General features: G+C 43.2%; 1 protein-coding gene across 1 annotated transcript in view; it reads right to left on the bottom strand.

Annotated features, from left to right (window-relative positions):
• LOC141086031 (uncharacterized) overlaps positions 1-24,415 on the bottom strand; it is a 971,752-nt gene that overhangs the window by 204,362 nt on the left and 742,975 nt on the right. The window contains exon 86 of the mRNA XM_073571764.1: positions 7,878-7,974. Coding sequence (XP_073427865.1) covers positions 7,878-7,974 — 97 coding nt within the window. The remainder of the gene's footprint in view (positions 1-7,877; positions 7,975-24,415) is intronic.

Below are 24,415 nucleotides of genomic sequence, written 5' to 3'. Positions count from 1 at the left end.
CCTTTCCATCAAGGTTGTCCCTTCTGTCTCCCTCTTCTGGGTGTGATGTCACTTCCTTCTTCTTCCCCCTGTGTCTCATTCTCCATCCTGGCTTCATTAGAAGCACATGTGTTTTCAGCCTGTCTGAAGAAAGTCTTTTTTACCTGCTGCTGTTTGTATGCATTCAACAAGAATTCTTAAAGAAATCAAAGTCTCTTCTGGATTCTTCATAACATGTGTGCCGGCAACTGAGTTAAAGCTATCTGTGAACGTCGCCTATTGTAAGTAAGGTGAAGAGATCCAGCATCTCACAGAGCCATATTTGCAGCCACAGGCCCCGGGGACAGAATAGTAAAAAAGACTTACCAGATTCACCTGTAAAGCCCACAGCTTCTATAAAGCTTCAGAACTTCCTGTAGAGCAACCGCTCTCAGCATATAAGAGACTATACAGCTCCCCTTCTCCCTGTGAATCAGGATGGCTGAAGGAATGACTACACGGTCTCTGCCAGACCTATTGTCAGAGGAAGAGTGCATAGAAATTGATACATCATTTAGTGAGAAGGCTAGACATCCCACAAAGCCAACATGGAAAGTAAGGGAGTATCTAGAATCCAGTAAACATGATCTCCGTGCTACAGCAGAGCTATGGCGAAAACTGCTGCGTCACATAGACAGCCTGTCTCAGCCTGCTTCTCTCCAAGGACCACAAGAGGGACCGTTGCACAACTGTGTTCAGAATATCAACTTTATGCAAAAATAGCAGATCAGTATATCTCAGTGTTAAAGAGACTTAATCTGTCAGTTCCCTGCAAAGAGCTACAAGCTTTCCAACAACTTAACTCAGAGAGAAAGCATGGTGCACGACATAAAAGCCAAGAGAGAGGCAAGAATCGCGCTAATAGCCGAGATGTCATCTTGTATTTCTGGCTCAGCCAGACAGTCAAAGCGATCATCTAAGTCACGCTCTTCAAAATCCTCAACCCTCAGCGAACAGCTCATAAAAGCATGTGCAGAAGCCGAGGCCACTAAAATACAAGCTGCCTTCGCTCAAAAGAAAACTGAGATGAAAATAGAGACAGCCGAAGCAGTGCACAGAATAGAGGCCCTAGAGAAGGAACGCGAACACGCCATAGCCATGGCAAGGTTAAAGGTCCTGGAACAAGCCATCACTGGGAGCCGAAGAGACAGCATCAGTTTAAGTGATTTTGATACTGAATACCCTCTTAAGCGTACTAGAGACTATGTACGAAGCCAATACAGCGCTACCCTTGCTCCTGCAATCCTTCCTGACCGCATAGATGCTCCCCTTAGAAAAGGCCTTGTTCAAGCGACTAGAGGATTTCCCAAAGGTATCTAATAAGGACAGTACAAGGTTCCAAGAGCTCAGCGACCTCCTGTTAGAGCTTCAGCTGGCCAAAGCAGACCCGTACCTGTCTGGCATCAGCTACCTGGACACTGCTCACCGGGTAAACCCAATAGTTTCCAAGCTGCAGTCCAATGTCCAAAATAAGAGGGCCATGCTTGGATCAAAATACAAAAGGGAAAACCAAGTCTCCTTCCCTCCATCTTCCTACTTCTTCTTCATAGAAAATATTGTAGAGTGTAAGACTGATCCAAGTTTTTCCTATGGAGAACACAGCAACCCTGTTTCATCTCCTAAACACGACAGTCCACGTCTTAACTACAGGAACCGCTGAGCTCCAATGTCCGTCAAGAAGACTGATGTTCTTCCCACACCTTCAGTATCACAAGATAAGAGCGACAAAGGTGAGAAGGTTGAGAATCCTAATCGTATATGTCCCATTCACAAGAAATCTCACCCCTTAAAGAAGTGCATCAGCTTCTGAAAGAAACCACTCCAGGAACGCAAAGAGCTTCTGAAGAACTTTGGGATATGTTACAGGTGCTGCGCTTCTACTGAACACTTTGCTAAGGACTGCAAAATATCGATTAAGTGTTTGGAGTGTGACAGCAAAGAGCATGTGCAAGCACTCCATCCATCCCAATCTAACACTGCACAGCTTATGCCTTCCCCCACCACAAGGCAAGGCGGGGAGGATGCTGTTCAAACAGTGAGTGCTATCTCAATATCTTCTTCATGCACAGAAGTCTGTGGAGAAGGCCTCTGGGAGAAGTCGTGTGCGAAGATATGCCTGGTGAATGTGTATCCCAAGGGTCGACCAGAGAAAACCGCAAGGGTGTATGTTATCCTGGACGATCAAAGCAACCGGTCACTTGCAAGGTCAGAACTCTTTGATATGTTTGACTTAAAGGGAAACTCTCACACCTACACCCTAGGCACCTGCAGCGGCGTTACGGAGGTGTCTGGGAGAAGAGCCAATGGACTCATGGTGTCGTCTCTTGAGAAAAATGTGGAGATACCCTTACCCACTCTGATCGAATGCAACCAGATACCGTCCAACAGAGAGGAAATTCCAACTCCAGAGGCTGCACTCCATCACCCTGATCTAAAGACTTTGTCAGGCAAGATAACAGCTCTCGACAACAGCGCAAACATCCTGATCCTGCTCGGCAGAGACATTCTGCGACTACACAAGGTACGTCAGCAAATCAATGGGCCACACGGCGCTCCCTTTGCTCAACGCTTAGACCTAGACTGGGATATCATAGGCAATGTCTGTAGAGAAAAGATGAACAGACCCAAGAGGATTTCCTCATTTAAGACTCACGTCCTACCAAACGGTCGCAGCACGTACTTTCAACCATGCTCACATCATTACTCGACGAAAGAGAAGATAAGCGACAAGAGGAAGAAAGAAACCTCTGACAACGTGAACATATTCCTGTCCCGTAATGTTGACCTCGGGTAAACAGTGTTCAACTCTACAAAAGAAGACAACCAGCTAGCACCTGCAAGGGAGGACAAAGAATTTATAAAGATTATGGAAAAGGAATTCGCCCAAGACGATTCAAATAGCCGGGTAGCACCTTTACCTTTTCGTTCTCCAAGAACAAGGCTACCTGATAATCTGCAACAAGCAACGGCAAGGTTTCCATCCCTAAAACGCACCTTAAAGAGAAAGCCGGAGATGGAGAAACATTTTGTCAACTTCATGCATAATATCTTCAATAGAGGTCATGCGGAACCCGCACCCCCACTAAAAGAAGGTGAAGAATGCTGGTATCTTCCATCCTTTGGTGTCTACCATCCTCGCAAACCCGACCAAATTAGAGTGATGTTTGACTCCAGTGCTCAGTACGAAGGCATCTCCCTAAATAGCCTGCTCCTCACTGGGCCTAATCTAAACAACAGCCTTATAGGAGTACTGATTCACTTCAGGCAAGAATCTGTTGCAGTAATGGCCAACATTCAACAAATGTTTCATTGCTTTACCGTGAGAGAAGATAGCAGAAACTACCTCAGATTCCTATGGCACAAAGACAACAACGTCCGCAACAAGGTCATAGACTACAGGATGAAGGTGCATGTCTTCGGGAACAGCCCCTCGCCTGTAGTGGCCATCTATGGACTAAGACAGACAGCACAGGAAGGTGAGAGAGAGTATGGGCCTGATGCTCGTCTATTTGTGGAAAGAAACTTCTACGTAGATGATGGGCTTAAGTCTCTTCCCACAAGTGAAGAGACTATCGATCTGTTCTCTAGGACTCAGGAAATGCTGTCAACAGTGAACCTTAGATTCCACAAAATCGTGTCCAACAGTGAAAAGGTAATGAAAGCATTTCCATCTGAGGATCACGCTGCTGGTGTAAGGGATCTTGTTCTGAGTTCTGACATTCCTTGCACGCAACGCAGCCTCGGTCTGCTTTGGGATATTAAGCAGGACACGTTCACTTTCCAGGTGTCAGCTTGCGATAAACCTTTCACTAAACGAGGAGTCCTATCTGTTGTGAACAACATCTATGATCCTCTCGGGTTTATCGCACCCATCACCATTCAAGGCAAGATACTGTTGAGACAGCTGACCGCCGAGAGTACGGATTGGGACACTCCGCTACCATCCCAGAAGCAACAAAGGTGGGAGGCGTGGATGAAGTCTCTGAAGGTCTTAGAGCATTTCCAAATCCCACGTTGTTATTCCCCAGGCACCCTTTCAGCCACCATCAGAAGAAAAGTCCCCATTTTCTCCGACGCTTCTACAGAGGCTATAGCTGCCGTAGTCTACCTGAAGACTTTGGAAGAAGGTAACAAGGTGCATTGTGGATTCACCCTCAGTAAGGCAAAACTAACCACGAAACCTGCTCACTGTGTTCCAAGAATCGAACTTTGTGCCGCCATTCTTGCAGTGGAGTTAGATTCCTATGCTGAAGCTATAAAGGACAAAATGGACATTGCTATTGATTCATTTACCGTCTACACAGACAGTATAGTGGTACCAGTAACATCGGACCCTGATGCACCAATGATCCTTACTCCTGCTACACTTCCTACTCAGAAGGTTGGAGCTGCAGGGAAGTTTGTGGACGGGGACATTTACAGACGTCCGTGGAAACTGGTACAACACTTGTCCAATGCCTTTTGGCACCGCTGGAAAACTAAATACTTGTACTTGCTTCAAATCCGTCACAAATGGCAGACTGCAAAACCTAATCTACAAGAGGGAGACCTCGTCCTCCTTAAAGATAAAGAAGCTCATCACAACGACTGGCCAATGGGTCTTATTACCAAGGTTACACCAAGCAATGATGAGAAGATCCGTAAGGTAGAAGTCACGGTTACGAAAGGCGGTTCAACTCGTATTTTCTTCCGTCCAGTCACTGAGCTTGTGCTACTTTTACCAAAGGAGGACACCACATGAAAGTCATGTTTAGGGACATAGATCACGGCGGGGAGCCTACCTCCACGTTTTCCTCCAGCTGTGCTGGAACATTCGAACATTTGAACTTTCTCCAGCGGATAATTTGGTTGATCGAAGTGTTTGCACGTTGCGGCTTCCCCAGTCTGAAGATGGGTTTATGTTTGGACTCGGTCTATTCCGCTGTTGAGGACTTCATGCCTCCAACTGAAGATTAGACCATGCCAATTGGACTACAACTGTTGTTGTTATTACTTGCATGCTTGTTTTCCCTTTGTTTTTCAGGTCTACAGTGACAAATCCAGAGGACATCATAAAAATTATGAAATCTATAGATTTCAGATGGGGAGTGTTATTTCCCATGAATGAGACATTTTACAGACTGTCCTGTGCATTTTACATGCTGTATTGCAGTCTCTCATATTGTTTACTGTTGCTATGTTTTCCTGTGCTTTGCATAGCTGAAATCCTCCCTTTCCATCAAGGTTGTCCCTTCTGTCTCCCTGTCCCCATCTTCTGGGTGTGATGTCACTTCCTTCTTCTTCCCCCTGTGTCTCATTCTCTATCTTGGCATCATTAGAAGCACATGTGTTTTCAGCCTGTATGAAGAATGTGTTTTTTACCTGCTGCTGTTTGTATGCATTCAACAAGAATTCTTAAAGAAATCAAAGTCTCTTCTGGATTCTTCATAACATGTGTGCCGGCAGCTGAGTTAAAGCTATCTGTGAACGTCGCCTATTGTAAGTAAGGTGAAGAGATCCAGCATCTCACAGAGCCATATTTGCAGCCACAGGTCCCGGGGACAGAATACAGGCCTTTTGCAAGTATCACAGCTTGTAAATGCTTTTTGTAACCAGCCGAGAGTTTTTCAATTCTTGTTTGAGGGATTTTCATCCATTCTTCCTTGGAGAATTCTTCCAGTTATATGAGATTCTTGGGTCATCTTGCATTAACTGCTGTATTGAGGTATAGCCACAGATTTTCGATGATGTTCAGACTGTGAGGGCCATTTTAAAATATTCAGTTTGCACCTTTTGAGGTAGTCTATTGTGGATTTTGACGTCTGTTTAGGTTCACTATCCATTTGTAGAAGCAATCCTTATTTCAATTTCAGCTTTTTAATAGATGGTATTATGTTTGCATCAAGAATTTGTTGAAATTCTATCCTTGCCTCTACTCGTGAAATGTTCCACATGCCATTGGCTGCAACACAACCCAAAAGCTTGATTGATCCACCCCATTCATAATCGTTGGTGAGATGTTCTTTCACTGAAATTTTGTGCCCCTTTTTCTTCACACATACCTTTGATCATTAAGGCCAAAGTGTGATATTTTAACCTTAATCGGTCCAAAGGTTTTGTTTCCAAAATGCATCAGGCTTATTTAGATATTCTTTTACATACATCTAATTCTGAATTTTATGGTGAAGATGCAGGAGAGGTTTTCTTCTAATGAATCTTCCATGAAAGCCACATGTGCAAGTGTCTCTGAACAGTAGAACAATGTACCACAACTTCAGACTCTGCTAATACTTTCTGAAAGTCTTTTGTAGTCAAGTGGGGGTTCTGATTTGACTTTCTAGCAATTCTACGAGCATCTCTCATTGAAATTTTGCTAAGTCTTCCAGACCTTAGCTTCACCTCCACTGTTCCTGTTAACTGCAATTTCTTAATTACATTTCAAACTGAGGAAAAGGCAACTTGAAAATGCTTTGCTATCTTCTTATAGACTTCTGCTTTGTGAGCCTCCACAATTTTCATTTTCAGAGTGCTAGGCAGCTGCTTAGAAGAGCCCATGGCTGCTGTTTTTGGCACAAGGTTAGAGGAGACTGGATTTTTATAAAGCTGAGAAATTTGCTTCACCTACCTTTACCTAACCATGACAGTGAACAAGCCATAATTCTAACAGGCTAATTAAGGTCTGAAACCTAGGGCAAAGTTATCTGAACACAAATCTCAATGGATGCCTAAATCTTTGCATCTGCCATTTTTCTTTTTGTAATTTTTAAAATGTGAAAAATGACAATATATTCTTTTGCCTAAAATATAAAGGAAACGTCTTTATCCCTTTCAGAGATCATTTCAACAACAACCTGCTTAACTGTTCACAATGACTGTAATTTTGCCCAGGGGCGCACAAATTTTGCCAGTTACACTCGCAAATCACCAATCCTCCATCAAATTTCAGTGTTGTTTCTAAATGATTATGAACTTGTTTTCTTAGCATTATTTGAGGTTTGCAAGCACTGTATTTTTTTGTTATTTTGACCATTTCTCATTTTCTGAAAATAAATACAAAATTTAGTGCTTGGAAATTTGGAGACATGTTGTCAGTAGCTTATAAAATAAAAGAGCAATTTACATTTTACTTAAAAATATACCTATAAAGAGAAAAATCAGACGAACTGAAAATGTTGCAGTGATCTCTTAATTTTTGCCAGATCTGTATGTATATATATATATATATATATATATATATATATATATATATATATATATATATATATATATATATGTAAAGCGAGAGAGAGGGGGCCACCATCAAATATTATATGAGCTTATCATATATTATATGTAGATTGAACTTAAAGGTAATGCAATATGCAGTAATGCAGAGATCCCTCTAGAGGAAGCAAAAGACATGAAGATTGTTATTTCAAATCTTTGTATGTAGGCGAGTTTGAGAGTTATAAAATGGAGCCAGAATAAAGAATTTTGGACTGTTGCTAAAATTCACATACACACTTAAAGGGATCCTGTTGAATCATGGCCAGCATGAATCAGAGCCCAGTTGCAGCCAGGTATGTTTTTCTCTCAAGTGCTCTGCTGTTTCAGAGAAAACAGTTTACAGATCCAGTTGGGGACTACAGGCAGAGGTTGGACTATTCCGATGTCTCCGTCGGCTGGCTTCTACATGCCCTGCTCCAGCATGAATCTAGTGACAGGTTCACTTTAAGGTTTAGTTTGTATCTAACCTCAGTCAAGAAGCAAGGACCATAATGGGTTCAGCACCAGAGTTAACAATCTGTTCAGAAACCATGGGATAATATTTGGTCTCATCAAGGTTTCAGAGTCTCGTGTAATGTAGGATAATTGTTACTATTGCCTTATATCATATTTACCTGAATAAAGTACTCGTGGCAGAGAATCAATAAAGATCACATCACTCGTTAATGTTTTTCTGTTCACCTGGTTCAACAAGAGGAAATGCCAGGACACCTGTAATTAGCAAAAATCTTGTTGATCTGGGGTTCAATTTGGGGTTGAAAAAAATAAATTTAACTTAGTAATGTAAAAGACACAACCTGGGATAAAAACAAAATGAGCAAATACTCTGCAGTAAGGAAATGCTCAAATAGGAATAGTATATGTTAATCACTAGAAATAGGACCGTCCAGGTGGGGTACACCTGGTCGTGTGGGATGACTTTTATGCTTTTTTATCAAAATACTATTGACTAAGTATTCTTTGTTATTTACACATACTATTGCTTTTTACTTACTTACTACAGTGTATTTGCTCATTATTGTTTTTATCCTAGGTTGGGCTTGTTAATGGCCACAGTGTGAATGTGCACCAACAAGCTACACTTGTACTATAATGACAAATAAAGGTTAAAGGGATTGTATTAGCAAAAAGAAATGTTCTGCAGGAGCTTGAAGCTGTAAAATAAAACAATCTAAGTGATACTCATCTACCACCCCACTTCCACCCACCAATACCACCACCCCTAGATTCAGCGCATGATGCTCTGTGGTTTGCGCAAACATCACATGATGCATAGCTCATGTCACCTGATCACTGTAGCCAATCACAACTGCTGGTGAAAGAGTGGCATCTCCTCTTGCACTATTAGTGCTGATGAATGAGCAACCTGTGTAGAATTCAGGTGGGTGCTGGAAGGTGATTATCACTGAGCTTGTTAATTTTTACAGCTCCAATGTAAGCATCGTTCCTATTCTGCTGTGTTCCGGACCTTGCCCTTACTGTTGCCCTTAAGCCTGGCTTCGTTCGGCCATACTGGTTCCTGTGACATCACCGCCTGTTGGTCCCGCCCGCCGGGTTTAAATAGCTTTCCTGGACGTGACTACCTTGCTTGTATATCTCGTCCTGTACCTGATCTGCTAGCTGGGAGTTGCACGCTGTGCTACCTCCTTCCTTCCTGCTGAATCCACCTGGATTACCTGCTGCCTAACTGCCGCTGCCTGGACCTTCTGACGGGGTCGGCCTGAAGGCTCCTTCCAGCCCTGCCTCCACCGCTCACCGCTACTACAGCACTCACGGTATGCGCTGAAGATCTTGACTGCTGTGTGCGTTCCACCTGAGAGACTATCCCTGCTACCTTTGCACATCCAGTATCAATTACCTAGTGACTTTCTCTGCCACTGCACTGTGCCCGAAGATTCCCCTCCCGCAAGGGAGAGGGCTAAGTGACTGTCCTTGCCTGCATTCTTCAGACTGTGTCTGCTTACATCTACACAGTGCCGGTGTACAACTTGCTATCTACTGGACTGAGTTCTGCTGCTGTTACCACTGCTGTCATTATCTGGCTCCGCCAGCACCTGTGCTGTTCTGTGCTGCTTGTTTAATACAAACTACTTTCACGTATACCTGTGTCTGTGACTCTATCATCTAGCCACTGTCTTCATAGAAACCTACTATACATCATTACAGGATATACAAGCCACCAATATGGAGACCGCAGGTGTAGAGTCCCTGGAGAAACGTGTAAGCAAGCAGCTTGCTTTGATACGGCAGGATGTGGCAGGCATTAGGACCCAGCTGGACACGCTGGAGCAACGTATCGAACACAACGCCGGGGCAGCAGAGGCACAGTTGCAACGACTGGCAAATCGGATTACGGCGCTGGAACAAGCAGCTCCACTTCAGGGTGATCGTGTTCTGGCGTTGGAGCAAGCGATTCCTATGCAGCTCGATCGGATTGCTGCTCTGGAACAGGCCCCAGCCGCGCAGGTAGCAGGTGTTGCCCGGGATACTACACCGACCTTCCCGAAGCTTCCACCCTTCCGTTTCGCTGGTGAGAGGGATAAATTCCGAGGATTTTTGAACCAGTGTCGGATCTTCTTTGCTGCTCATGCCCCACAGTTCACTACGGAACGCTCCAAAGTTCTGACCATAGTCATGCTGCTGTCTGGTAAGGCGCTCGCGTGGGCCAACCCTTTGATTGAGACCGACGACCCTCTGCTTAACTCTATGGACAATTTCATTGCCGCAATGACGCAGATGTTTGATGACCCGAACCGAGCTAATACTGCTGAGACGACGCTGCTGACCCTTCGGCAGGGGAAGCGTTCGGTGCTGGAGTATGCATTGGACTTCCGTAGATGGGCTTTAGACACCACCTGGAACGGGGCAGCCAAGCAGGCCATCTTCCGCAGGGGATTGTCTACGGCAGTTAAGGATGAACTGGCACGCGGGGACTCGCCCGTGCTTCTTGGGGACTTCATCAACCACTGCATCCGCATTGACAATCGACTCTCTGAGCGCAGACAGGAGCGCTGGTCTGATCTACGGTTTAATAACACTGTTCCGTTCTCTTCTCCCTCCAGAGATGTCACCAGCAGGAGGAATCCCGAGCCCGAGCCCGAACCGATGCAGGTGGATGCCGTACGTAGAAATCCTCCTGATGCCCGCAAGGAGCATCGCTTTAAGGAAAACCTGTGCTTCTACTGCGGGGGGACCGGTCACTTCATCTCCGAGTGTCCAGTCAGGAGACGTAAGACGGCTGCAGCTATCATTGATTGTAACTCCGAGGCGGGGGAGTCCTGCGTCCTAGATCTGAACAATTCGGGGGGCAGAGACAATCAGAGAGACCTGGACTTTGCCGATATGAATTCGCTGGCATCTCTTCCATTGAACGCAGTGGTGATCTCGATGACATCCGTCGTTTCCTCCTTCGCTACTAAGAAGAATTCCCACTATTACCTATCCTTGAGGGTCTGCTTCCAGGGTCGGTGTGTCGAGAGCGCCGCCATGTTGGACTCCGGGGCCAGTGGAAACTTCATGGATATCGCGTTTGCAAGGAAGCATGGAATCAGGGCAGTGAAGAGGGAGTCGTCAGTCTTGATGGAGACAGTAGACGGGTCACCACTTACATCGGGACCGGTAACCATGGAGACTGAGTCGGTGAAGGTATGCATTGGAGAGGAACATGTGGAACATTTGTCCTTTTTACTAATATCTTCTCCTCACTTTCCTATTATCCTGGGGTTACCTTGGCTCCAGGTTCAGAATCCTCGCATCAACTGGGAGACCAGGGAAGTGCAGTTCCCTCCAAGTTCTAACAGCAACCCCGCTATTCCTAAGGTCGCTGCTATCCCCAAGGTAGTAGCTACGACTGAGGGACAATTACCAATGGAGTATCAGGATCTGGCAGAGGTATGTGATAAGAAGAGGGCAGATATGTTACCTCCCCACCGGCCTTATGATTGCCCGATAGAACTGATATCTGGGGCGGAGATCCCATTCGGGCGTATTTACCCTTTGTCTGGTCCTGAATTAAAGGCCTTGAAGGACTTCATCGACGAGAATCTCGCCAAGGGCTTCATCCGACCGTCTACTTCTCCTGCGGGTGCACCAATCTTCTTCGTGAAGAAAAAGGACGGGGGTCTGCGTCCTTGCATGGACTACCGTGATTTAAACAAGGTAACGGTCATGAATCGGCACCCGCTACCCTTAATCTCTGAACTACTGGAGAGGGTGAAGCAGGCTAAGATATTCACCAAACTGGATCTTCGGGGAGCCTACAATCTCGTGAGAATTCGGTCTGGAGATGAGTGGAAGACGGCCTTCCGCTGCCGTTATGGACACTTCGAATCACGGGTCATGCCGTTCGGACTACGAAATGCTCCTGCAACCTTTCAGCATTTTGTTAATGACATTTTCCGAGATGTGCTTGATGTATTTATGGTTGTGTATCTCGATGACATTTTAATCTTTTCCAGTGATCTCGAGGAACATCGGCTCCACGTGAGGACAGTGCTGCAACGCCTGCTGCATAACCATCTTTACATCAAATTGGAGAAATGCGAGTTCCACAGGGCAACAGTGCAGTTCCTCGGTTATGTCATCTCTCCACAGGGTCTCCAGATGGACGATCAAAAGACCAGAGCGATCCAGGAGTGGCCAGCGCCAGGATCGGTGAAGGAAGTTCAGAGGTTTGTGGGATTCGCCAACTTCTATAGGCGCTTCATCCGTAACTTCTCTGAGATTGTGGCTCCCATCACCCAACTGACCAAGAAGGGGGTACCGTTCCGGTGGACTCCGCAAGCCCAGGAGGCGTTCACACGGCTGAAGGACAAATTTGTGTCGGCTCCCATCTTAAGACATCCAGACCCAGACCTGAGCTTTACTCTTGAGGTGGACGCATCGGATGTCGCCATCGGCGCAGTGTTGTCACAGAGAGGAGGTGAGAAGGCAGTTCTTCATCCTTGTGCCTTTCTTTCTCAGAAGCTATCCCCGGCGCAGAAGAACTATGACGTAGGGAACAAGGAGTTACTGGCGATTGTGACGGCATTCAAGGAGTGGAGACACTTGCTGCTGGGGTCCTCAACTCCGATTACAGTTCTTACCGACCACCGAAACCTGGAATTCATGCAGTCCGTAAGATGTTTGAACCCACGTCAGGCACGTTGGAGCTTGTTTCTAAACCAATTCAACTTCATCATCTCCTACAGGTCGGGGGCACGGAATGGTAAGGCAGATGCGCTATCTAGGATTGCTGCTCCTGAGGAAGTGATTAAGTCGTCTCCTAGTACTGTTGTGTCTCCCGCTCATTTCATCTCTGCAATCCATCATCAGGATCTTCTGTCTGAGATCAAAGCAGCATACGCAGCAGATCCGTTGCTAAGGCAACCTACCCCCGAAGTAAGCCTAAATTACAATGGAGGAGTGTGGTTACAGGAGAATCGGCTGTATGTACCAGAGGTGACAAGACTTGAAGTCCTCCGACTGATCCATGATTCTAAGATTGGGGGACATCGTGGAATAACGAAGACCCAAGAGTTCCTGGCTCGGTACTTCTGGTGGCCTTCGTACCGGAAGGACGTGGAGGGATACGTGTCATCCTGCGAGGTATGTGCTCGGTTCAAGACGCCTCGTGCGTCGCCTTCCGGGTTGTTACAACCCTTGCCTATACCATTTCGTCCCTGGAGATCCATCTCAATGGACTTTATTGTTGAACTACCGGTCTCCAAGGGTAAGAACACCATTCTAGTGGTCGTGGACCGCCTCACTAAGGCAGCACACTTTATCCCTTGCGCTGGATTACCCACAGCAAAACAGACTGCAGACTTGTTGATTCAAGAGGTGGTCCGTCTGCACGGAGTCCCGGATGAGGTGATCTCGGATCGTGGGGTGCAGTTCACGTCTAGGTTCTGGAGGTGTTTCTGCGCGGCTCTGGATATTAGAGTAAGTCTGTCTTCGGCTTACCATCCACAGACTAATGGACAGACGGAACGTACGAATCAGACCCTGGAGCAGTACCTCCGTTGCTACTTAAGTCATCTGCAGGACGATTGGGTAGATCTGCTTCCCCTGGCAGAGTTCACATATAACAACTCGCAGCACTCCTCGACTAAGCAGTCACCGTTCTTTGCTAATCAGGGTTACCACCCAAGCATCTTGCCGCAGTTCCCCAAGGAGGCTGCAGTGCCTGCTGTGTCTGACCATCTTTCTTTCTTACAGCAGAATTTGGAAGCTCTGAAGACCACCTTGACGACTGCGCAGGAAAGGTATAAGAGAGCAGCAGATCGTACCAGGAGGCCGGCTCCGGTGTATAGGGTGGGAGATACGGTCTGGTTGTCTACCAAGAATCTGAGGGTGAGGGCACCGACTGTCAAGCTGGGGCAGAAGTTTGTAGGGCCATACAAGATCGTGGCTCTAGTGAATTCGGTAGCGGTGCGTCTGAAATTACCCCCTGCCTGGAAGGTTCACCCGGTGTTCCATGTTTCCCTACTAAAGCCAGTTGTACCAAATTCTTTCCCAGGGCGTACTTCCTCTCCTCCAGCTCCAGTGCTCGTTGATGGACATGAACAATATGTCGTGGAGAAGATTCTGGATTCACGGATCTTCAGAAGGAAGTTGCAATATCTGGTCAAGTGGCAAGGATACTCTGTCGAGGAGAATTCCTGGGAACCGGTGGAGAATATCTGTGCTCCGTGGCTGCTGGAGCAGTTTCATCTAAGGTACCCGGACAAGCCTGGTCGAAGATTGTCCGGAGGACATTCTTTAAGGGGGGAATAATGTAAGCATCGTTCCTATTCTGCTGTGTTCCGGACCTTGCCCTTACTGTTGCCCTTAAGCCTGGCTTCGTTCGGCCATACTGGTTCCTGTGACATCACCGCCTGTTGGTCCCGCCCGCCGGGTTTAAATAGCTTTCCTGGACGTGACTACCTTGCTTGTATATCTCGTCCTGTACCTGATCTGCTAGCTGGGAGTTGCACGCTGTGCTACCTCCTTCCTTCCTGCTGAATCCACCTGGATTACCTGCTGCCTAACTGCCGCTGCCTGGACCTTCTGACGGGGTCAGCCTGAAGGCTCCTTCCAGCCCTGCCTCCACCGCTCACCGCTACTACAGCACTCACGGTATGCGCTGAAGATCTTGACTGCTGTGTGCGTTCCACCTGAGAGACTATCCCTGCTACCTTTGCACATCCAGTATCAATTACCTAGTGACTTTCTCTGCCACTGCACTGTGCCCGAAGATTCCCCTCCCGCAAGGGAGAGGGCTAAGTGACTGTCCTTGCCTGCATTCTTCAGACTGTGTCTGCTTACATCTACACAGTGCCGGTGTACAACTTGCTATCTACTGGACTGAGTTCTGCTGTTGTTACCACTGCTGTCATTATCTGGCTCCGCCAGCACCTGTGCTGTTCTGTGCTGCTTGTTTAATACAAACTACTTTCACGTATACCTGTGTCTGTGACTCTATCATCTAGCCACTGTCTTCATAGAAACCTACTATACATCATTACATCCAAGTTCCTTGGGAACTTTTTTGCCAGGACAACCTCTTTAAATTTTTATTCACATGGCAATATTTAGATCTGAATTTGTAAGCCGAAATCAGAAGTGCTTGGCCAAAATCAGAAACACAAAGAAAAATTTGTAATGGAAAGGTTTGCGGCTCTTCCATGTTTTTACTCCATTTATGGTTTCAGCCTACAAATAGACTTATGTTGATTGAAGCTGCTCATCTGAATTGTAGTCATAGAGTGCTTCACTTCTAGTAGAACTTAAAGGGAACCTGTCACATGAAAAAATGTTAATAACCTGCAGATATGGGTTTAATCTGGTTAATAGATAGCGGTCTGAACCTGATCCGCGCTCACACTTAGGGTATGTGCACACGTTGCAGATTTGCTGCAGATCAGCAGGAGATTTTCCGTGTGGAATCGCTGCGGATCCGCAAGTGATTTACAGTACAATGTAAATCACTGAAGGCAATAAAAATAGCTGTGCATATGCTGCAGAAATTCCCGCACGGAATCCGCAGCGGTTTATTTTAAGCAGCATGTCAATTCTTTTTTCGGATCCGCATGCATTCTTACACCATTATAGAAATCTGCAGGGGTAAAAACACATGCCAATCTGCAAAAAATCTGTAACAGGAAATCTGCACAAAAAAGGTAAAAAAATCCGCAAAAAAAAGGCATGGATTTTGACCTGCGGATTCTGTCAAGAGATGCAGATTCCGTGCAGAAAATTCTGTACACAAATCAGCGACGTGTGCACATACCCTTAGATTCCCACTGCTGGAAGGAAATTAACTTTATTCCTCCCAATGTGTTCGTGTTTCAGTCACAGGGGTGGCATTGGTCAGTCACAGCACTGTGTATAGAGAGCAGGGGCTATTACTGCGCTCCTGGTACCGACTGATAGCAGCTCAGCATTAGAATCGGCTCTCAGTCAGTGCTGGGGGTGCAGCTACTGTTGCCACTCTCTATGCACAGAGCAGTGACTGAAACCGTACCAGCGCCACCCCGTGACTAAAACCCAAACACTACTGAAGGAATAAAGTTTATTTTCTCCCGGCAGCAGGGGTCTAAGTGTGGGCACTGGGCAGGTTCAGAATGAAATCATATCTGCAGGTTAAGAGCATTTTTTCTCATGACAGAGAACTTTTAAAATGAACCTGTATTTCTCTATGTCATCTTATCAAAGACTGGTTTACAGTGGGGAAAAAAGTATTTAGTCACCCACCAATTGTGCAAGTTCTCCCACTTAAAAAGATTTCATCACACCAAGCTGCTAGCCTATTGCAGATTCAGTCTTCCCAGCCTGGTGCAGGGCTACAATTTTGTTTCTGGAGTCCTTTGACAGCTCTTTGGGCTTTACCATAGTGGAGTTTGGAGTATGACTGTTTGAGGTTGTGGACAGGTGTCTTTTATACTGATAAGTTAAAACAGGTGCCATTACTACAGGTAATGAGTGGAGGACAGAGGAGCCTCTTAAAGAAGAAGTTACAGGTCTGTGAGAGCCAGAAATCTTGCCTGTTTTTACATGACCAAATACTTATTTTCCATCATAATTTGCAAAATAAATCTTGCCATATTAGACAAGGTGATTTTCTGGATTTGTTTTCTCATTTTGACTCTCACAGTTGTGGTCTACCTATGATGTCAATTACAGGCCTCAAGGGAGAACTTGCATAATTGGTGGCTGACTAAATGATTTTTTCCCTACTGTATATAGAGAACCAGGGATATCTGTCCCATCAGTAACATACCCCCTTTGACAAATCACATATTAATTTCTCTTCCCACATATTAATATAATGAATGTGAATATTTTTCTACATTAGAAACTGTGGGCTGTGCATATACAGTATACATATAGTACAACAGAATAACCCAGAAAGTAATTTCTTACATTTTTGTATCTAATCCGATTGTTTAATTATATTACGAAAAGTTTAAAAGAAAACTGAATAACATATAATTACTGAAAATCTATTCATAAGTGATGTATTGTTATGAACCATCAATAAATTATGTAGGTTAAAAAGAAAATACAATTAAAGGGAAAACTTTGAAAACTGACATTTTGTGCGATTATAATATTCACATACTAATTAATTGCTTCATGCACAGTTTTACTTTCAAATGGTATCAAGATATAAATAAACTGGAGCAGTGGGCAGCAACTAACAGAATGGTTTTTAACAGGGAAAAATGCAAAGTACTACATCTGGGCAATAAAAATGAAAAAAGCATATACAGAATGGGAGGAATAGGGCTAAGCAACAGCACATGTGAAAAAGACTTGGGTATACTAATAGATCACAGACTGAATATGAGTCAACAGTGTGATACAGCAGCAAAAAAGGCAAATGCAATTCTAGGATGTATTAACAGAAGCATACAGTCTAGATCACGTGAAATCCTTATTTCCCTCTACTCCTCTTTGGTCAGACCTCATCTGGAATATTGTGTCCAGTTTTGGGCACCACATTTTAAAAAAGACATCAACAAACTGGAGCAAGTTCAGAAAAGAGCAACCAGAATGGTGACCGGTCTGCAAACCCTGTCTTATGAGGAAAGGTTGCAGGATTTGGGAATGTTTAGTTTGCAAAAGAGAAGACTGAGAGGAGACTTAATAGCTGTCTACAGATATCTAAAGGGCTGTCACATTGTAGAAGGATCATCTTTATACTCATTTGCACAAGGAAAGACTAGAAGCAATAGAATGAAACTGAATGGGAGGAGACACAGATTAGATATTAGAAAAAACTTTTTGACAGCTAGAGTGATCAATGAGTGGAACAGGCTGCCACCAGAAGTGATGAGTTCTCCTTCAATGGAAGTCTTCAAACAGAGGCTGGACAGACATCTGACTGGGATGATTTAGTGAATCCTGCTTTGAGCAGGGGGTGGGACCAGATGGCCCAGGAGGTCCCTTCCAACTCTATGATTCAAGTAATATTTTTCAATGTCACCCATTGTTCAGTTCAAGAATTGAAAATTTGGCCAAACTACAATAAATCTAATTCATCATAAGGCTGTGGCTATGCTGATTTTTACCTATTGACTGACAGCTGCAGTCAACAAAATGGACATGGCTAGATGAGAAGGCAGAGACTGACATTGCACGGATGGGGGTGGGAGTGGCTAGGGATGGTTTGGGCCTTCTGTAATCAGCTCATTTACATACTGGGAAACTTACAATTCATTGAGAGGTTTAATTGGTAAAATGGGGTCACTTATGGGGGGTTCTGCTGTTCTCGCACCTCAGGGGCTCTGTCAATGTAACATGGAACCCTCAAATAAGTGCAGCAAAATCTGCATTTGGGGTCCATTTTCTCCTTTTGCCCTTGTGAAAATACAAAATTTGTAGCTAAAATGATTTTTGTGGGAAAAATGTTATTTTTTCTATTTTCATGGCTTAATGTTATAAACTTCTGTGAAGCACTTGGGGGTTCACGGTGCTCAAAATAATCTAGATAAGGTCCCAAAGGGGTCTAGTTTCCAAAATGATGTCACTTGTGGGGAGTTTTCACTGTTTAGGCACATCAACAGCTTTTCAACCGGGATATGGCATCCACTAATTATTCCATCAAATTTGGCATTCAAAAAGTCAAATGGCGCCTTTCCCTTCCAAGCCTTGCTGTGCGCCCAAACAGTAGTATTCCCCCACATATGGGGTATCGGCGTACTTAGGAGAAATTGCACAAGAAGTTGTATGGAGCAATTTCTGGTGTTATCTTTAAGAAAATGCAAAATATGGAGCTAAAAAAAGATTTATTTGGGAAAAAGGTGATTTTTTATTTTCACGGCTTCTGTGAAGCACGTGTGGGTTCAAGGTGCTCAATACACATCTAAATAAGTTCCATGAGGGGTCTAGTTTTCAAAATTGTGTCACATGTGAGGGACTTCCACTATTTAGGCACATCAGGGTCTCTTCAAATGCTACATGGAGTCTGCTAATTATTACATCAAATTTTGCTTTACAAAAGTCAAATGGCGCTCCTTTCCTTCCAAGCCCTGCCGTGCACCCAAACAGTTGTTTTTCTCAACATGTTGGGTATCAGCATACTCGGGAGAAATTGCACAACAGATTGTATGGTGCAATTTCTCCTGTTACCCCTATGTAAATGCAAAATTTGGAGCTAAAAAGATTTGGGAAAAATTTGATTTTTTTATTTCCACGGCTCTACGTTATAAACTTCTGTGAAGCACCTGTAGGTTCAATGTGCTCAATAGACATCTAGATAAGTTCCCGAAGGGGTCTAGTTTCCAAAATGGTGTCACTTGTTGGGGTTTCCACTGTTTAGGCACATCAGGGGCTCTCCAAACGCGATATGGCAACCACTAATTATTCCAGCATATTTTACATTCAAAAAGTGAAATGGCGGTCCTTCCCTTCTGAGCCCTGCCATGCGCCCAAACAGTAGATTTCCCTGACATATGGGGTATCAGCATGCTCAGGAAAAATTTCACAACAAAATGTATGGTCCATTTCCTCCTGTTACCCTTGTGAAAGTAAAAAAAATTAGTAAATGTTTATTTTTTCCTTCCACGTTCTGAAAATTCCTGTGAAGCACCTGAAGGGTTAATAAACTTCTTTAATGTAGTTTTGAGTACCTTGAGTGGTGCAGTTTTTAGAATGGTGTCATTTTTGGGTATTTTCTATCATATAGGCACCCCAAAGTCATTTCAAGTTTGAGTCACTAAAAAATGGTTTTGCAAATTTTGTTGTAAAAATGAGAAATCGCTGGTCAACTTTAAACCCTTATAACTTCCTAACAAGAAAAAAATTATGCTTCCAAAATTGTGCTGATGTAAAGTAGACATGTGGTAAATGTTATTTATTAACTATTTTGTGTGATATGACTCTCTGATTTAAAGGCATAAAAATTAAAACTTTGAAAATTGCAAAATTTTCAAAATTTTCATGAAATTTCTATTTTTTTCACAAATAAACGCAAGTTATAACAAAGAAATTTTACCACTGTCATGAAGTACAATATGTCACGAGAAAACATTCTCAGAATCACCAGGATCCACTGAAGCATTCCAGAGTTATTACTTCATAAAGTGACAGTGGTCAGAATTGTAAAAATTAGCCTGGTCATTAAGGCGAAAACAGGCTTTGTCTCAAATGGGTTAAGGGCTAAAAAATTGCTGTTGGATCTCATTAAAAATCTTGCTGAGAGGAGCTCAGAAAATGACAGATATAAGTTCAAAATTCTCCTGTAACTCAAACTGATTGAAATCAGTGAAATGATGGATTCTCAGTAAACTCAGTATAGAAGTGGTGCAACAATTTTTAATGAAACCCAAATACAAAAATTATATTGAGGCTAAGTTCACACGTAGCGGAATTCCAGCAGAAGTTACCGCGAGAATTCCGGAATTCCATTCCACGGGAAAATCGCATTTTAAATTCCCGTGATTTTCCCATGGAAAAACTAGCGATTTGCAAGCGTAATTAGCTTGCAGAATGCTAGCGTTTTCCAAGTAATCTGTAGCATTGCTTGGAGAACTGATTGACAGGTTGGTCTCACTCGTCAAACATAGTGTTTGACTAGTGTGACCAACTTTTTACTATTGAGGCTGCCTATGCAGCATCAGTAGTAAAAAGATTTAATGTTAAAAATAATAAAAAAAATAAAAAATCGTCATATTCTCACCTTCCGACGTCCCGCGCAGAGTCCCCAGGCCTCCGCGATGCTCCGACAGGTCCCGTTCCCAGTGATGCATTGCTTCAATGACCTTTGATGATGTCACTGTCTCACGAGACCACTACAGCATTGCGAGATGTGACGTCAGCAAAGATCATTGCAATGCTTTACTGGGAACGGGAGCTGCCGCGTGTATCGCTGAAGCCTGGGGGCGCTGCGCGGAACGCCGGAAGGTGAATATAACCCGATTTTTTTATTTTAATTCTATTTTTTACAGGGATATGGTACCCAGAGCCTGGAGGACAGTCTCTTCTCCTCCGGACTGTGGATACCATCTGCAAATGTTCTGCTTACTTTTCGCATGGTGGGCACAGCCACATGTGGAAAGTAAGCAGAGCAATGCATTCCTATGAGGGCAGAATTGCCGCGATTCCGCAAATTTATGAGCATGCTGCGTATTTTTCCGCGATGCGATTCCACCGTGGGAAAATCCGCAGCATTAGCACAGCATTGCGGAATCCCATAGGATTGCATGGGATGCTGTTTTTTTCGCATTTTTGCATCAAAATCGCGCAGTAAAAACCGCCGCGAAAATGCGAAAAAACCTGAATGTGTGAACGCAGCCTTAGCCCCAGGACTTAGATTTAACCTTTATCTATGCCCCAGTGGGTGTTTTATATTGACATTGTATGTCTCAATCATATTACGTGGTTTGGATATTACAAAGCCTAATTGAAATGTGTAAGCTCCTTATGACAGACATCATTAAAATGCAATAAACAGCAATTAATGTTCACCCACTACTAGTGATTCACATGTCTAATTAACTCCAATAAATATAGAGATTAACACAAAGCATTAATAATGAATGAATAACCTGCAGAGCCACATGAGCGTGGTGTTTATGTGTCAAGCTCTATTTTGTTGTTATTAAAAGATTATACTGTGTGTATTAGACCCCAATTACTTGTTGAATGAAGCATTAAGAATAATGCTTTGGGTTGAGTAAGGCTTTAATTGCAATTAAGTGGATTGCTTGGATCCTACAGCAATATGATTCCATCTCCCGAGATTCTAGAGATAAGGTGCGTGGACACGTTTCGATTTTACTTCTAAATATTAATAAAGCAAATTGTACACATTGCATAACTACATAAATAATGCAATAATGTGCATAGCATTCAGAAAAACAATTAATATATGCGGGATTTAGTGATAAACACTATGTGCTTTCAGAGTCATTTTGGAATATACTGTATATAGTTCTGGAAGTTATAGTATTAGACAACATTGTCTCTTAGTGGTCATTATATTCTTCTCAGTTCACGTTTGGTTCACCAGGGAAGTCCAAATATAGAGTTATTTTATCCAAATTGTATCCAACTAGTTGTTTGATTAGTCACAATTGACAATATACTGCATTGCATTAGCCATTATAGTATTTATTCATTTTCACCATTTTATGTTAAAGAGTATCAGTCATTTTAATATTTATTTTATAAATCGATAGTATACGAAAAAATAAGAAATATTTTATCAGACACATCTGCTTCTTTCTTCTCCAATTCATGGGTATAATCTGTGTTCACTGAAGAAAAACTTTCCCATTACTGAGATAGGAGGTGGCAGTTGGTGCTGAAAAGATTCTATGCAGAGGACAATTGAGAGGAGGGTGGAGCTAGAGGCAGAGCCCCTCCCAGCTCCTCTTCCCTATGGTCTATAGAAAATTTTGTCACTAGAAACTTCCATCTCTTATCTCAGTAATGTTAAAATGTTAATTGAAAACAGATTTTACCTGAGAATTGAGAATTTTGAAAATGAATGATCAGTACTGGCAGAGAAAGAAGCAGATTGCTCTGATAAGATATATTACAAAGTTGATAATTTTCACTATTGATTTTTTATTATTAAATAAAAATTAAAAGAATAGTTTGAGTTATCTCTGGTGCAGGAGGGCCTCGATCAACTAAAAACTAACTTAGAAAGCTTATACCTTGACTGAGGCAGCACTGATGTGAAACGCGCATCAGAGGGTCTATTGTGGTAATTATATGTTAAAATTTGTTTTTTTGTTTTCAGTTTGGCCCTATGGATAATACCATACTATCGGTAATAAGAAAGAACTGGCATATTTAGAGCATGACAGGGATCTGACAGACATTGTTTCCAGAGATCCTTTGATCTCGTGCAGACGCAGCACGAGTTTGAGGGATGCGTTGGTGAAAAAACGCATCCAAAAAGAAAATAATAATTGGTTAAGCCAGGGGGTTCCGAAAGGAAACTTTAAATGTGGACATTGTCCTTTTTGTAAATACCATGTGACAGGTTGCTGGTTACACGTAGGGTCGGTTTCCCATTGAGTATTTGACTTTATTTCATGCAAAACAGAATATGTCGTGTACGTCCTGTTCTGCCCTTGTAGATATTTCTACATTGGCAAAACGATTCGCCCATTGTATGTTAGATTTAGGGAACATTATAAATCAATCTCTTCAGGGAAAGGAGTCCCCCGTTTGATTAACCATATGAGGGAATGCCATGGAGGAGACCCACGTGTGCTATCATTTGCAGGATTGGAGAAGGTAGTACAACCCCCCCAGGGGGGTTATTTACATAGACTCCTCAAAAGATAACCATAGTTGGATTCTACGGACTGGTGCTATGGAATCCACTGGCTTTAATGATAAGATTGACATGTCAGTTTTTCTTTGATTCCTTTTTTCGCGTGCTCATTGACATGCTTTTAATAATGTTCTGTCTTGCAATTTTATTATTTTCTATTTGCAATTCATTTATTTTGTCATTGTGTTGTTCAGGGAGTCTGGGGGAGGGGTGTACCTTTGACCAGATATATACCGTTCGTCATTTCCCCTGACCTGTTGACCCGTAGAAGCGCAACAGTGCAAAACGGCCTTCGTCACTCGCATACTCCATCTCCCATTCTCCCTGTGGACATGCTGTGAACCGCTTGTTTAATAAAGAATGGACTTTTAGACTGGTGAGTACCATCTTATTTATATTTTGAATCACTATTACCAGTACTTTTTTCTATTTGGTGTGCGCCCGAAGTGTTGGGTTATATATGCTCGCCATGGCTTATTAAGCAGTAACGCACCATGATTAAGGGAGCTTAGTCTCCAGAAACGCGTCGATATCACCACCTGCCTTTTACTATGCTGATGGTTTTATCCTCTGTTTAAGACGTTTCTAGTGAATAAATTTTGCTCTCACTAATTCGTTGATCCGGACGTCTTAATTTTGGATTTTCTACACCATGAAACAGTGGGTCCATGCTCCGATCACTACAAGATGCATGTATCAGTGAGCTGGATTTCTTTTTCTTAGTAACGCACCTTGCATCCGCGGCGCAGTTCATTTTCCCTGCTTGTTTGGTAATTATATGTTTACTTACATTCTAATATGTTTTCTCTGTATATGTTCACAGGGGCGGTGCACTGGACATTTGTGTGCCTTTGCTTGTACTGACCCAGTAGTTTGCCACTATTATGTTTATTGCATTAGCACTTTATTCATTCTAAACTATATGACACTATATTCTAACATCTTTACATTAAATGTTTTTTTTCAAAGCCTTTTTGATTACAAGCCACCTAGTATATACATTTCTTTATGTAGGCGATAATAATATATTTCTTAATTTTGCATATTTTTTATTTTATATTTCTATATGCTATTGAGCACATTATTTGAAGGGCACAGAAATCTGCTGCATAATTACCACTTTCCTCAATCTCTGCGGTTAACCTTTTTACCTGTTTAATTGTGTTTTATTGTCTGTCTATTTGTACTGTTTAAAGATCATTATTGTTTTTCCTTTTGTGGCTAGTTTATTATGTTATCTAACTCCTAGTTGTTATTTTTTTGGGCCTCATTAGGTTAGAAAGCCACATTGTAAATTCAATAGACTTATTGGTCCTCTGAAACAAAAAAAAAAAAGCCAAGAACAGAAACATTTTTTTAAATGGGTCCAGATCCTCTTACCACAAAATAGCGCAT

The sequence above is a fragment of the Dendrobates tinctorius genome, unplaced genomic scaffold, assembly GCF_039654945.1.
Source record: "Dendrobates tinctorius isolate UK_male_01 unplaced genomic scaffold, ASM3965494v1 ptg000007l, whole genome shotgun sequence".
Lineage (NCBI taxonomy): Eukaryota > Metazoa > Chordata > Amphibia > Anura > Dendrobatidae > Dendrobates > Dendrobates tinctorius.
The sequence above is the reverse complement of the archived record's forward strand: the minus strand, read 5'-3'. Positions and strand labels throughout refer to the sequence as shown.